This window comes from Dipodomys merriami, unplaced genomic scaffold, assembly GCF_024711535.1.
Source record: "Dipodomys merriami isolate MVZ:Mamm:240054 unplaced genomic scaffold, mDipMer1.0.p SCAF_14, whole genome shotgun sequence".
Taxonomy (NCBI): Eukaryota; Metazoa; Chordata; class Mammalia; order Rodentia; family Heteromyidae; genus Dipodomys; species Dipodomys merriami.
The window spans coordinates 18,741,822-18,757,995 of NW_027202715.1; the positions used below are offsets into that span (position 1 = coordinate 18,741,822).

General features: G+C 47.8%; 1 protein-coding gene across 2 annotated transcripts in view; it reads right to left on the reverse strand.

The window, feature by feature from the left end:
* Positions 1 to 16,174, reverse strand: part of Adamts14 (ADAM metallopeptidase with thrombospondin type 1 motif 14) — a 67,028-nt gene that overhangs the window by 37,110 nt on the left and 13,744 nt on the right. For both annotated transcript variants that reach the window (XM_070020913.1, XM_070020912.1), the window contains exons 3-4: positions 8,770 to 8,926; positions 3,711 to 3,901 (exon numbers count right to left, since the gene is read on the reverse strand). In XM_070020913.1, the coding sequence (XP_069877014.1) occupies positions 3,711 to 3,901; positions 8,770 to 8,926 (348 nt within the window). The remainder of the gene's footprint in view (positions 1 to 3,710; positions 3,902 to 8,769; positions 8,927 to 16,174) is intronic.

Consider the following 16,174-nt stretch of genomic DNA (forward strand, 5'->3'; position numbering starts at 1 on the left):
CCTCCTACATCCTTAGAAAAGAGCCCATGCCACCATCCTAGGGGCTTTTCTGCCACAGGGGCTGCCACAGAGCCTGATCTGCCTCAGTCATCCTGTATGTACAGCCCTCCACATCCTCCTGCTAGCTCCTCACTTAGCTTTTCCCCAAGGCTGTCTCATCTGCCTCTAACCCTATCCAGAAAGCCTTCCTCTAGTCCCATCTACAGGATGGCCACCTCCTCTAAACCCCTCCAGCAGCATCTTCATGAGTCCCTGATATTCCAAGGGGCTGAGGCTTGTTTTTGCTGTCAGAGCAAAGCTTCTAGAATGGAAACGCGTCTGTCTACAATAACAGGCACCCAAAAGGTGCTCACTAAATGCTTGAAATAACTTCTCCACGTGTTTCAAAGCTCTCAGATGGCCAGGGACTGCTGGGTCATACCTGTAATTCTAGCTACTCATGAAGCTGAAATCTGAAGATCAGTACAGAGCTAGCCTAGGTGAACAAAACCTAGAGACTCTTAGCCAGCAAAAAAGCCGCATGTGGAGAGGCAGTTCAAGTTGTAGATCATCAGTCATAAGTGAAAAAGCTGAGAGGGAGTGAGAGGCCCAGAGTTCAAGTTCCAGTACTGTTACGATAAAAAAGTAATTAAGTTAAAAATAATAATAATTTTAAAGTCTTAGATGGTTTTCTGGTTCTGAGATTTGAAAGTATTTTAGGGAAAGTGACCCTGTAATATGGATAAACTGATGCAGAAAAAGATAAGTGAGGAAAGAAATGAGGGGAAAAAAATCTAAGTTTACTTTTACAGTACATCTTCAAATGAGTGCAAATGAAACCTGGAAGACAGGACAGCCCTCAACGTATTCATACTTTCCCTTACCTCTCCTGGGCACAGACCTTATCAGCATTTTAATTTTGTAGGCAAGTTATGATTTCATCTTTTTCTGAAAATTATCTAGGGCCTGGGATGGGTTCAGTTGAGGCAAAGCTTCGTAGGTGGGCCCAGCTCATATGAGGGGAGCTCACAGCACCAGGATGGATGGTACTTTAAGAGACTGTTGCCTTGGACACTGGAGTAAGTCGAAGGGGCTATAGCTTCCTGGGCACAGAGGACAACCAGACAGATGGTGAGCGGATGGGCAGCGGATGGCCTCTCCTACCCAGGAGACCCTCAGCTCTTCCTGTCCATTGTGTAAGGCATCTGTCTTCATGGAGCACAGATTCCCCTGGAGACTCCACAAAGCCAATGAAAAGGGTGTCTCTTTGCTCCTGCCCATCTGCCTGTGACCACATCTGATCCTGATTTCCGGGGCGAGGGCTGGCCTGGCAAGATCAGAGAGGATATCTGGTTGCAAGATGGACAGTACCATTGTGCTAGCTAGGGAGGAGGGACAGAAACCATGGACAAAAATGTTTATAGTTGTCCAACGAGATGCAGCCTGGAAATGCCACCCAGCCTGGCTCACACTCCTGCACTGTCAGCCCCAGCTTTGGATGCAGGACCAGGTGCCCAGTCCTCTCAGGCATCTCCATTACTCTTTTCTTTATGGCCCAACCTAGCTCTCAGCTTGACCAATGAGATTAGACTCAGCTGTGTGGCCCTAGGCTGGGCCTGAGGTTTGTAGAGTCTGGGTGGTCAAGTGTTGCAGGGAGGTAGGCATGTGCACATTCATGGTCATCCTTCCCTTCATCTCTTCTTCAGCCAGCTCCACAAGTGAGTCTTTCCTCTTAGGTCCCAAGACACCAGTTAGACTCTAAGAAGGGAAGAAGGAACATCTATCCACACAGAGATAGATGTCAGGGCCAGACAACCTGCCCTTCCCTGGAGTTTCTGTGCCTGAGGCTGATCTTGAGCTCTACATTTTTGCCCATGCCAGCATTACAGACGGAACTCTGTTGCTTTTTCCTTTGCCCATGAGTGTGGACACCAGCCACCTGCTTCTCTCAGACACCAGTCTGAGACACCTATCAGGTCTCAGACACTGTGCTGGGTGCTGTTGGAGTTCTAAAAGAGTAAGACAAAGTCCCTCCCCCTCAAAGGACTTTACAGAGGCTCAAAGACTAACTTACTCACATATACACAAAGATAAAGCTCTCTCACTCTCTGAATAATATTACCCAATGCTATGCACATTCTAAATATTCTACACATATTTAGTGTAGATTAATAAATAAATAATAATGAATCCAAGAAAAGACAATACTATGAAAAAGTAGAGGTACAGGAAGGTAAACCATTGTACTCCACATAAATGGGAGTGTCTGCCTATGTCTATACCCTAATCCTCATCTACCTTTAGAAAACTGATTGTACAAATATTGGTCATATGATCCAAATTATGCCAATCAGAGTCCTTCCTGCCCAGGGATTTTTGCTTGGGAACTGAAAGAGAAAATTCTTTTATCTCTGGCCACAGACCTATGGGAATAGGAATCGGCCACATGTTGCTAGTGACCAGAACTTGTCCTACAGAGCAGTCAGTCAGAATTAGGCTACCACAGAAAAGGGAGCTGGACATGAAGCTTTGGCTCAAGTGGTTGAGTGTCAGCCGTGAGTACAAAAACTCAGGGACAATACCCAGGCCCTGAGTTCAATCCCCAGTACAGGCACTCAAACACAAACAGATTTTTTAATTGAAATAATAATAAACACAAGCACAGAATGAGATTCTCAAGAAGGTTAGTTTAGTAACTCTTCTCCCAGGTCACCAATGCAAGAAGTGCATGGTCAGGGCTTGGGCTCCAGCTGAGACACTAATATTTTCCTTCACATAGTTTGTAATTAGTCATGTCCATCAGAGCCTCCAAAGCCTGTCTGTGTTACCCTGGGGATTTTGCCATAGCCCTGACCAATCTGAAATTATCTTTTAGTCTACATGAGAATGCAGTCAGCCAGCTTCTTTATTCTCTTCCAACAGGTCGAGGACCCTGGCCTGAGGGTCAGGAATGGCTCATGGTTGGCCACAAACTTCAGCTTTCTAAAAAAGGGCACCACTCAGATTCTCCGGGTACCCTGTGCATAAATGTGCACGTGTGCATGTGTGTGTGTGTGTGTGAATGTGTGTACATGTATGTGTATATGCAATGCATCCCTTCCCAGTTCTCAAATTCCAGACGGACTTGTATGACCCTGCCCTGCCCCTCCTGCCAACATGCCATCTGCTCTTTCATGCCATCGCTCACCTCCTTCCTGTCTGGATGCCACAGCTTCTCTACTGAGCTAGGCCTGACCCCCAACTCCTCACCACCTTCTCCTCTGGGATTTCTGTGAGAGAGCCTGGGATGCTGCCCTCTCCCCAACATTGGGCCTGAACCTGTGCTATCTTCACCTAAGGTCTCATTTCACCAGACTGGTTCCTGTCCATCCGGAGTCCCAGAGGCAGGCACCCAGTTACAGGCAAGTGTGCACTAGCTCTACACCATCCCTCCCCTCCCCCCTCCTTCTTGCTGTCCCTCCTCTCTGCCCTTTGGCTGGGAGAGGTGGCCCGGGAGCCCACAGGCCAAATGTGGCATGTGGCTATGTTCTGTTTGCACTCATGGTGGTCCTTTCCTTTAACATTTAAAAACTGGGGGTTTAAATTTTCCACAAGGACCTTCTAAAACAAATATTTTTAGAGAGCTGCATTTCTGACATTCCTTGAAAAACTGGCGTGTCTGGGACAGGATGGTGTATCTGCATCGCGCTGGTGTCCGCCCCGCCCCCCCCCCAGGACACAGGGACACTCACAATGTTCATGAGGGTGAGGACGTAGTTCTGCACGTGCTCCCTGCCGTGGAAACGAACCACCGAGTCGTCCACTGCCAGCAGCACCTCAATGCTGTAGCTGCCTGGCTGGGCGTGTCGCCGCTTCCGCTCTGTGTCCCCCAGCTGCTCCCCAACCAGGCCTAGCAGGTTGGGAAGGTCACCCAGGCCAAAGGCTGGAACCAAGACAGGAAGGGAGACATAATAAGAATTTGATGGTAGCCACATACAGATGGAGTGTCCCTTTCCTTAGACTTTGCCAACTGAGCACCCTAATCCAAACATGTGAATTCTGAAACCTTTTGGACATGACAGCCTCAGTGGTGAGCCCACAGCTCAGACAAATCCCTGGGAGAAAAGAGGAAGGCTGCTCATTGAGGAGAGCAAGGGGCCAGGGCTCTCCCCATGGAGCAGGAGAGTAAATAACAGTCACGTCAGCCTGTAAGCAGAAGCTGGCTACAGTAGCAATAGAACACTAAACCTGACTTCTAGAAGCCCTCCCTGCCAGCTCCGTCAAAGGCGGTTCAAAGTGGTCACCTGACTCATCTAAGTTCCACAGTGATTAATGGCATAATTTCCCTCCTCCGTTACCACACCCTATTAGGGCTCACCTAGAATTCCCTCTCAGCACCTGAGGGGATTTGAGGGGAAGGAACCCACTCTAGAAACCCCAAGTGAATGGAAAATGATGATGCTGCCTTGAAGAAACCGTTGGCACTGCCCTAAAACCTTGAATGACAAGTCACCACATGACCCAAGGATTCCACTCCTAGGTCTATACCCATGGGAACAGAGCATATGTTCCCAAGAAACTCAGGTGCAAGCATTCACAGTAAGTATTGTGATCACCTATAGCATGATCACCATAGCCCCAATATAGGAGCCACCTGAATATGAATATCTATATAGAGGAATAGACAACTAACAGGTGGTACAATATTACTGTGTCATAAAAATGGCATGCCATCATGTTAACTTTGAAACACTAAGAAGAAGAAGCCAGTGGCTAACAATTCACATTACATGATTCCACTTAGAGGAAACATTCTGGATAGGAAATCTACAGGAATAGGAAGCTGACTAAGGGCGGGGAAGGGAAAAGGAAGGGATTGCTAATGGGTACAGAGAGTTTTACGGGGCAATGGAAATATCCTGGAATTAGATACAGATAAAGTGAAATAACACCACAATATCCCCAAATTGCATACTTAAAAACTGTTAAAATGATTTGTTTTGTTTTGGGTTGTTTTTTTCTCAAGTCTTCAAAAGAAATCACTACCACCACATCAGTAGTAGCAGCCCTGAGCCCCAGGCTGGCTGAGAGCCAGAGCTCTAGCTATAGGAGAATGGGCCTGTTCACACCTAGTTCTCTTCTTAGGAGTGGCATGGGGAAGGGGAAGAAGTAACCCTGAGCAAGCCTGGATAGAATGGGAGGTGGGGGAGGGAGACCCATAGAGGGGAATTCAGAACACAGCTTGAGGCCAAGGCAGGGTTTAAGGGAACACCTGAGGACCTGGTATACAGCAGTTCACATCTGGAGTCTGAGCTCTGCACTGAGATGGGCTCCATCTCTCACCATTTCTTCTTTGAGGCCCAGTGATGTGTGTGAGTGCGTGTGAGGTGTGTTAACACGAACATAGGTGGATGCGGATGTGGGGTGAATGTGAATATGTGTGGGGAAACAAATGGGGGTAAGGTGTAGATGAGTAGGGATGAGAGCGTAGGGTACGCAGGGATTGCTTGTGTACTTGCTGTGTATGTGGGGATGAGTGTATGTGCACATTTATGCTCCATTCGGGAAACAGCCACTGAAGCTGTACCTAAGTGTCAAGAGGACAAGTGTTCTCCAGCCCTAGTTCACAGTAAACACAGAAGCCCTTCACAAAAGAGCCCAGGGTTTAGGCAGCCCCTGACACAGCTCAGCTAGCAAGCTGTATGGTGGAGTCTCTGGTACTGCCCAGATTTCCCCCAGACAAACTAGACATCCTTACGGGGAGAAGGGCACTAAGGTGAGGTGACCTCTTGATATCTGTCCTCCAGGACCTGCAGCCTGTAGGGAGTGGTCAGGGTGTTCAAGACCAGGAGATAAAAGAGATGAATAGGATGGGGCCAAGCATAAATGGGAGCCCAGGATGAGCGGGACCCTCAAAGGCCAGCATATCCCCTTCCAGGCTGCTCTCCCCACCCCCACCCCTGCTGCCTTCAGCCAGAGGTACCATGTTAAAGAAAGTCTTCCAGCTGGGCAACAGTGGCTCATGTGTATAATCCTAGCTATTAAGGAGGCTGAGATCTGAGGATCACGTTTCAAAGCCAGCCAGGGCAGGAAAGTCCATGAAATTCTTATGTCCAATTAACCACCAGAAAACAGGAAGTGGAGCTGTGGCTCAAGTGGTAGAGCCCTAGCCTTGAGCTGAAGAGCTGAGAGACCGTGCTCAGGTACAGAGTTCAAGCCCCACAACAGACAAAAAAAGAAAAAGATTTCGATTGTATTTTTGATAAGGGACCATAGATGGACAAGCCCCAGCCCCACACAGGCTGTCACACAGGAGCTTCATCCAGGTGCTGTGAAACACAGACTGTCTGCCATATTTTCCCTAGACTCCAACTGCAGGTGCTTAGCTCCCCAGCTATCATCTGTGTGGCCAGATGAAGAGTCCACCTCCAAGCTCATGGTCAGGGGCCCAGAGTTCCCTGGGACCCTACCTCAAAAGACCACAATTCCCAACCACTTTGGAAAGCAGTATGGAGGTTCCTCAAAAGACTTCACATAGAGCTCCCCTATGACCCAGCAATCCCACTTTTGGGCATTTACCCTAATGTTTACAAACAAGACCACACTAAAGCTACCAGCACAACAATGTTTATTGCAGCATTATTTACCATAGCTAAGATATGGAACCAGCCCAGATGCCCCTCAGTAGATGAATGGATCAAGAAAATGTAGTATATATAACACAATGGAATTCTATGCCTCCATCAGAAAGAATGACATTGCCCCATTTGTTAGGAAATGGAAAAACTTGGAAAAATTATATTAAGTGAAGTAAGCCAGGCCCAAAAAAACATAGGTGCCATGGTTTCCCTTATTTGCAATATCTAGTATATGTATGAGTCAAGCGGAAAAGGTCAGATAATGTGATGTTAGGAAAATGAACACTTAGATATGTATTTTAATGTTTTTTTCCTTTCATGCATTTGTTTCTAACGCATTTATAAGATTATCTCTTTGTAGCTTTGTATGTCCCTCCCCCACAGTATAACCCCTGCTTTCACTATATTTGATGTCAGTATAACTTATAGAGGAGATGGCGAAAACCAAGTCATTTAAGGATACAGGTGGACCTGTTGCAACAATGAGAAGTACAAGTTGTCATGTCGAAAAGGAGCTTTACAATGTTGGTGCGGGGGTGGGGGGGGAAGCAGGGAGGATTGGGGGGGTGGGCTGGGAAGGGATGTGAAGGGTAAACAAAGGAGGAGGCTGCAATGCTTGGTAAGAAATGTATGCATTATCCTGCCCATGTAATTGTAACCCCTCTGTACAGTGTGTTCACAAAAAATAAATTTAAAAAAAAAGTATTACCACAAAAAAAAGACCACAATTCCTCCAGGACCTCTCCCCAAAAAGAGAGATCAAAAAGGTCTTTTGTGCTGGGCACTGGTGGCTCAAGCTCAGGGACAGTGCTCAGGCCCAGTGGGAGGCATATCACTCTCTCAGTCATGTGGAAGGGACAGTACCCAACACCAGCCAGCTCCTGAAGCCACCCCCATCCTCTGAGTCCCCTCCCAACCTTTTGCATCCACTCCCAGGACTTCAGCCCCCTCCACTGCTTCTCTACAAGTGACACTTGGGGAGCAGCTGGAGTTCCAAGGGAGGCAACTGTATAGGGGACACCCAGCTTCCAGGCATTCCTTCCAAAGAGGCCCAGCCCTGCAGGGCCCTGGCACAGGGTGTGTCTACTCAGGACCAGATTCCGCCCAGCCCTCGTCATTACCTTTTATTCAAAGGGGCCTCGTGACAAAGTTAAGTCTGCTTATGAAGCTGGCCCAAAGCCAGCACCTGTCACTGACCCTGTTTCCTTCACTCAACCACAGTCTGCCAGGATATGAACCCCTGAGCTGGCCACCAGGCACATAGCCCCTCTTATGGCCCGTAGCTACCCCAAATAACTCCCATTTATCAAGTCCCTACTGTACACCATGTGCCACACTGGAAGTTTTCTATATACCCTCATCAAGACAAAGTGGCCTTACCAGGTAGACCCTTACTACCCACACTTTACTGGCTGGGGACATGAGACTCAGAGATGTTAAGGTCCCTGACTCAAGTCACAGAGTAGACAGAATCAGAGGCAAGCTATAAAGGTGATCTATTGGGATCCAGATGCTGGTGGCTCATGCCTGCTACTCAAGAGACTGAGATCTGGGGATCCTGGTTCAAAGCCAGCACAGACAGGAAAGTCTGTGAGACTCTTATCTCCAGTTAGCCACCAGAAAACCAGAAGTGGTGCTGTGGCTCAAAGGGGTAGTGCTAGCTTTGAGTACAAATGCTCAGGGACAGCACCCAGGCCCTGAGTTCAAGCCCTATGACTGACACACAAACAAAAAAAAAAAAAAAAAAAAAGATGATCCATTGGGTCCCAGGCTGCCTGGACACCACAAACTTCCCACAACGGCCTCAACAAACCTCCTTGCTGAGACTCCAACAATGTACATTTGATTTCTAGGGGGGAAGAACCAGCAGTAGCCATTCTACCCTCTGCTTCAGCTCAGAGATAACCTTGACATCAAGACTGAACCTTCCTTCCCTCTGTCCCAGGAGTCACTGGAGCCCTGAGAACTATGGTTCACGACTTTTGTGGTCCTCTAGCCTCTGCTCCCACCAGTTATAGTAGCCCTGTTGAGACTATTCTGCTGTACAGTGCTGTGTTACCCAAGCTCTTTTTGCAGATAAGTACACTGAGGCCAACCACTGAAAGCTCAATGTCAAAAGTTACCCAAGAAACGTGGACCAAAGTAGTACTTAGAGCTTCTGCCCACTACCTACCTTCATTGTGAAGGTCCCCGTGAGGCTCTGCCCACTCCCGCCGGACAGCTTCCCTGCGGTATACCACGTGTGTCCTCCCACTGGCCTCCTTCTCCTGCTGTCCCCGCTGCAGAGGTTCAATGAAGTAGTCAGTGCTGTCTGTACGGATGAGACCTGCCTGCAGGGATGTGGTGAGCAAGAGAAAGCAGGGAGAGAGGGGGAGGAGTGAGTACATAGCACAGGACAGGCAAATGTAAATATATGTGACCACACACATGTGGCTCTTCCTCCAGGGCCTAGGGTTCCAGGCAGAAGAGTGAAGGGAAGAGAAAGGGAGGCTCAGCTCACTGCTTTCAATCCCATTTTGTCTGCATCAAAATATTCCTTTCAAAACGATCAGGTGTTTGGCCTTGCTTATAAAAATATGTAATTTTGGCCAAACCTCCCCCAAAATGTCTTGTAAGCCACCAATGAAGAAAATAATCAAGGGGAGGCAATGGAACATATAAATAGATGTGCGTTAGTCTACGTGTGCCTACGTATGTGTAGAGACAAGCCTGCCCACATCATCTCTATAAAGTAGAATGCCAACCCACCTACCACACTGCATGGAAAATAGCAGGCAATATTTAATAAATAAAGAGCTGTGGAACTGGTTCGTTCATTCAACAAACGTCTATTGAGTGACCACTGCATTAACAGGCACTAGGTAGGCAGCTGTGAACACACAGCAGGGCCTGAGGGAAGTTTTTATGAGCTCACCAGATCCACTCCATTGGAACTTCTTTAAAAAAAAAAAAAAAGCAGTCACTTAAAAACAGCTCAATTCCACCCACTTCCCCAGCTCAGCCTGCTCTGAGACCTCTAAACACCCACCCCCAGCAACAGCCAACCCTGGTCACGTCTCTTCATGTTTGTTGATGGAACTGAAAAACATCACTTTGGATCACACAACCAAGAGGCTGCCTTCTGTTCCCCATCACAGACCTGGTGAAGTGGCTGAGGACACCTCCAGGGAAGATGACAGCATCACTGTGATATAGGACCTGCACGATTAGGCACTTTTCCACAGCTTGCAAAAGTCCTGATGTGCTCGTTAAAATTGGCTCAAAGTATACCTGCCATGTGCCCTGGGCCAGGGGAGACTAGTAAGTCAGGCCCAGCCTTTGGCTGTGAGTTGATGGACTTCTAGAGGGGTCAAGGAGAAGGCATATCCTGCCTGGCGCTATCACAGGTGTGATCAGGCATCTAGAGGTGGTTCTGAGGGATACGTATGCATCAAGATCCAGGCTAGGGGATGGGAAGGTGGCTCAGTGGTAGAGTACTTGCCTTGCATGCATGAGGCCCTGGATTCAATTCCTCAGCACCACATAAGCAAAAAGCAAAAAGCCGGAAGTGGCGCTGTGGCTCAAGTGGTAGAGTGCTAGCCTTGAGCTGAAGAGCTGAGGGACAGCGCCCAGGCCCAGAGTTCAGGCCCCACAACCGGACCCCCCCAAAAAAAACAGATCTAGGCTATAAAAGCAAGAAATTCAATCTGAACCCTCTAGCCCAAAGGAGCATGTGTGACAAATTTTGGCAGGAGCAAGGGCTAGAAGAGAGGTACACAAATGCTCTATGCGCTCCTAGCACCAGCCTCATTCTCTTCAACAAGCTGTCTATGCCCCATGCTTGCAGCACATCTATACCCTACCCCCAGCCATCAGAGATTTTCTTTCACAGGCTCATGTACACATTCTAACAGAGAGCTGTGTTTGGTCCAGCACCATGAAATTGGCATGCTTGCCAGACCCCTTAACCAGAAGGGTAAAGGTGTGAGGCCCAGGTCTTCAGGCTCAGCAGCACAGGCTTTGCCTAGGCAAGAAGTAATGGCCAAACCCAAGAACATCTGCTACTCTGGACCTGCAGAACCCTCCAAGGGAAGCCTGTCTTCCAGGGTACAGCAGCATTGTAGGCAGAAGGGACAGCTACGACAGCTCTGTGGCTGCACCCCTTCCATTTACTTCCTGTACTCCTCTCTGATCCCTAGTGGGGGCTGGTCCTGCCCCTGGGACAAGCAAAACAAGAGATCCTTCCAGTACAGGCCCACTCAGGCCAAGTTCACACAAGCAGGCTTCCCAGGCTGGTGGTCTGTGTCATCTTGGCTTCTCACACATCTTGAAGCAACCTGGCAGAGAATTTCCTACACCACAAAGCAGAAAACTTTGGCTAGTCTGCTCCTCATATACTGGCCTCTTCACCAAGGCCCTCTCCTGTTCTAGAAATTGTTCAATAAACTGCACAGAGGATCCTCCAAACCTTGGCATTCCCTGCTTTATGCCCTGATGAATTCACATGGCTCACAAGAGGCTTGCAACTTCTAGCATGATCTTGATGATGTAGAGCCAAGCAGTAAGCCACAATCATGGACCACAGACCTTTCAAGAGCATCGTGCCTGTCCCAGACAGAGGCTTCCTGCTTCAACAAGAGAAGCAACCATGAGGCCTCTTGCTTGAATGCCTCCAGTGACAGAAAATACCCTCCCTTGTGATGCAACGTATTTTGTGTGGGGGACACACCAACATTTTATTAAGCTGAAACACGTCCCTACATTCTACCCATTATAAAGTCTATTTTCACTATCACAATTAATAATAGTGACTGTCCTTAGGTTTGCATATATTATCTTAAAGTATTTCATCTTCATAGCACTGTGATACAGCACTAATACTAGACTCATTTCAGGTATAAGCAAATAGAACTCAGAAAGATTAAGTAATTTTCCCAAAGTTACACAAGTATCAGCACTATAGCAACACATGATGCTTAACCACTAAGCTATATTGCCTGGAACCATCTCTGGGCCTGAATCTGGCCATGGGGCCAGTGGGAACAAGGTAAAAGACCTTTTCTGGGCCTCTTCTCTGATCTGACCTTGCAGAGCAAGGATGCTCACTTCCTACCCCTGGATAAAACTGCCTATGGAAGCCAGACCACCTCCACCATAGACAAGAGAACAGAGGAGATTGAACACAGCGGCACGTGGCCCATAAAATGAGCAGAGCAGAACATCTGTCATCCCTGCTACATAAGAGGCTAAGATTAGGAGGATCACATTTCCAGGCCATCCCAAAGGGGAAGGAAAAAACCTTCATCTCAATGAAAGAAGCGGGGAGTCTGCAAAATAAAGAGGATGTGGGGGGAGGGAAAGTAGGAGAAAAAATGAGGGAAAGGGTAACAAGCTTGACAAGAAGTGTACTTAGTACTTACGTAACTGTAACCACTCTGTATATCACCTTGACAATTAAAAGATAATAATAAAATAAGGTAGGGGGGAGAGGGGAGAATGATTGCACATGCCCGGGCAAAAAAGTGAGGCCCTATCTCAAAATAACCAGTGCACAAGAGGGCTGGAAGCATAGCTCAGAGGGAGATTATCTCCCTAGTAAACATGAGACCCTGATTTCAAACCCCAACGTGGCCAAAATAAAAAGGAATGGGAGCCAAACACTGATGTCTTACACCTAGCTACTCAGGAGGCTGAGATCTGAGAGTCCTGGTTTGAAGCTAACCTGGGCAGAAAAAGTCCATGAGACTCTTATTTCCAATTAACCACCAAAAAGCTGGAAGTGAGGATGTAGCTTTAGTCATAGAGCACTAGCCTTGAGAAGCACACACACACACACACACACACACACACACACACACACACACACACACACACACACACACACACACACACGATAACAAGGTCCTAAGCATCAAGCCCAGTACTGGCACAAAAGAAGAGAAAGGGGAGAGGAGAGAGAATGAGAAGAGATGAGAGAGAAAGTAGGAGGAGGAGAAAAGAAAGGACCTCCCCAGCAGCCCCTTAACCCTCAGCCTAAAAAGCTTCTTGCTCCTTGGGGGGCCCCCCACCCTCCTCTCACCACAGTGGATTCCATAGGTGAATAGAGTCAAATGCCCCACCCCCATTTCTCATAAGAGAGTGCTAAAGATCTGTTTCTACATCCCAGTTAACTGTTAGAACAGGTAAGCTAGACCCAGTAACCAGGAAAGAAATGTTTCCATTTGTTTGGGGGGTCACTGGAACCTTCAGGAATCAGGAAAGAAGCTCCTCAGAGATGTCTTTGTCCCTTTTATTATTTATTATGATATCTACACCTTGTCCAGCTCTAGGCTCCCTCCCTGTAGGACTCAGAGACCTCCTTCTTGAGAGAGGCTAGGAAAACAGGCCTGGCCCAGCAGCTGGGTCCAGCTACTATTAGCTTTTGTCAAGAGATCCTACCTGGGCAGGACAGGTCTGGTCCCTTTCCCAAGGACCTGGGTCTCCCCTCTGCATAATAAGAGGTTTGGCCCGAGTTTCCTTGAATCACTGCCTGGCCAGGAAACCAGGCACCATGCAAGGCAGACAGACTGGCAAGCAGACCTCCTGGCTCCCTGCCTCCTCACCAAATTACTCCAGTCTCTCAATTTATGAGATGTTTATATTTCTGAAAAGTGGTGGCTAATTTTAAAGTACTAAAATCAAATCAAATTTCTGGATAAGACATCAAGGCCTGAAAGGGAGGGAAAATAAATTCTGGTAGTCTGGAAAATAAATGTCAACCGTATCTCTTTCCCATACCTTATTTTTTTGCAAATAGTACATAAGAAGGAAATATATACTAGAGAGAGCTTCTTCATGCACTAAAAACAAAACAAAGAGCCACTGATTATATCCAGTGGGGCCTCCCATACCACATGGGCCTCAGCCCTCCCTCCCCCAGTAGACACTCTCCAACAGGCAGGCCTGGCCACCCAGCCTTGCCCTAAATTCCCTTTAATGTGGTTGCTTCTGAAGTGTCCTTCCTGGGAGGTGTGTGGCTGATGGGTAAGGGTTTACAGAGAAGATGGCTTGAATTTTCCAATATGACTGGTGACATCATTTCAGGGCAGAGGCAACAGCCGCTCTCATCTCATCATCCAGAGGCCTCCAAGCCATGCTAAGTGAGGTTTGGCTACATAGGTTCCCCTCAAGGAAATTCTCCAGTCTACGGTGAAATCCCAGGGCATCTGAAGAAAGCATGGCTTAGAAATCACCTTTATGTGCTGCTGTGGGCCCTAAATGGAGCATCTTCAGTTAGTCCTTAGAAGCTGCCTACAGTCAGAGCAAGGTCACAAGATTTTATAAAGCCCGATTAGTTTGAAATTTATGCATTTATGTGCACATGTACGTGCAAGCATGTTTATTCTAAAACTGCATGGACATGCATGTAGATTGGGTTCACTGAGCCAACAAAGCAGTCTTCAGGATTGGAAAATGTTCTATGACAGCAAAAATACAAACTTAGCTATGGGCAGGGCTCTATTTATGCCTTGTCAGTCAGTGAACAAGAACCCAGCATGCAATCTAACAGATGCAAATAGCTCTGACACCATTTCAACTGACTAGGGTGCTACTGGTGGCTCATGCCTGTAATCCTAGCCACTCTGGAAGCTGAGATCTGAGGATCACAGTTCAAATCCAGCCCAGGCAGAAAACTCTATGAGACTCTTATCTCCAATTAACCACAAGAAAGCCAGAAGTGGAGCTGTGGCTCAAAGTGGTAGAGCACTAGTCTTGAGCATGGTGCCCAGGCCCTGAGTTCAAGCCCCATGACGAAAGAAAGAAAGAAAGAAAGAAAGAAAGAAAGAAAGAAAGAAAGAAAGAAAGAAAGAAAGAAAGAAAGAAAGAAAGAAAGAAAGAAAGAAAGAAAGAAAGAAAGAAAGAAAGAAAGAAAGGAAGGAAGGGGAGGAAGGAAGGGGAGGAAGGAAGAAAGGAAGGAAGGGGAGGAAGGAAGAGGAGGAGGAGGGAGGGAGGGAGGGAGGGAGGGAGGGAAGGAAGAAGAAAGGGAGGGAGGGAAGGAAGGAAGGAAGGAAGGAAGGAAGGAAGGAAGGAAGGAAGGAAGGAAGGAAGGAAGGAAGGAAAGATAAAACTCAGGAGCAACCCCCTCACTGCCCACTTGGACTTCATGACCTTCCGAAGGTCTGGATGAAGGGTTTATTTCAAGATGGTGGCTCCACAGCAAACAGCTGTGAGTGGGCCAGATCTTCTCTTCCTTTTTCTTGCATAGCCAGCTCATCTGAGGTCTCCCCAGAGGAGAGGCCACTGCCCAGCCAGCCATCCCATTACCTCCCCAGGAGTACAGCCTTGGGTCTGAACTTGGGCTTTGGGCACACCTTTGCCAGCTGTGCTGTCTCGGGCTCTAGGCTTCCAGCAAATTCAGCTTAAAACCTCTGAGTCTCTCCCCTCCAATCACAGAACTGCACATTCAACCTTGCCTTTATTAAACTCTGTGGAGACCTCCAAAGCATGGGCTCCTGATTTCCACCCCTCCCAGCCCTCACTTTCCAACTCACCATCTTTGACCTCTTCATCTAATACACTATAGTTCTCTTACAAACACCCATTAATTTTCTCCCTCTCTCCCTATATCACATTCTCCCAAAGAAGCTCCTCTGTGGCACAGAAATAGAGGGACAAAGGTTCAACAAATGCAGCAATGATACTCACTAGACATTCTGTTGAAAACGACTATGCAACTGGTGGGTAGGGATGGGAGGAGAAAAGTGGGAGAGAATGGGGGAAGGAATGACATTTTCTGAAAAGAAATGTACTCTGCCTGACTTATGAAATGGTAACTGCTCTGCATATCACCCTTACAAGCACAATAAAAATACAAAAAGAAGCTCCTCTGTCTTGGTCTTCCCCTCCACATCCACGCATCGATGACATTGGTGCACTGTTGCCCTCTGTTCACTGGAAAGTAGCAGCCACACATCTCATGTGCCCATGATGCTGCCAAGGATTCTGCCATATCTCCCTAGCATACAACAGCTCCAGACATCCAACACTGCCCCAGGCTCCCTCCCTTCCCTTCTCACAGCTGGGCCTCCTCTCTTCTCCTCCCCTGTAGCTGATACACTCCCCTCATTGCCCCCAACAGCCAAGTGCACAGAGTATCTGCATCCTCAGAATCCCTTCCCTGCCATCCCTGTCCAGCTACTACTTCCCTGCATAGCAGAAAGGGCAGTCTACACCACTGCCTCTGTGTCTACCTCAATGATCTTCTGCAGTCACCACCACCTCCTGGGAGCTAGCTGCTCACTTGACCGCCATGTGGCACAACCAGGCAATCATTTTCCTGTCCTGATCTCCCCTAGCCCTGGACTTTCCCTGGCTATTTCTCTGGTTCTTCCCAGAATTCCTTAAAAGGATTATCCAACAACTCCCTCCATAGAGACCTGGATCACCACTGGGCAGCTCACACTTGACAGCAGAACTCTGGATTCCACCCTAGATTCACTCCTCCTCATCTTCTCCATCTCTGCAAATGGCACCTTTTTAAAACAGGCGCTTAAGCCAAAATTCAAAGGGGAGAGGTGGATCAAGGATCAAGTCCCACAGTCCCTGCTGGTTCTGGAAGT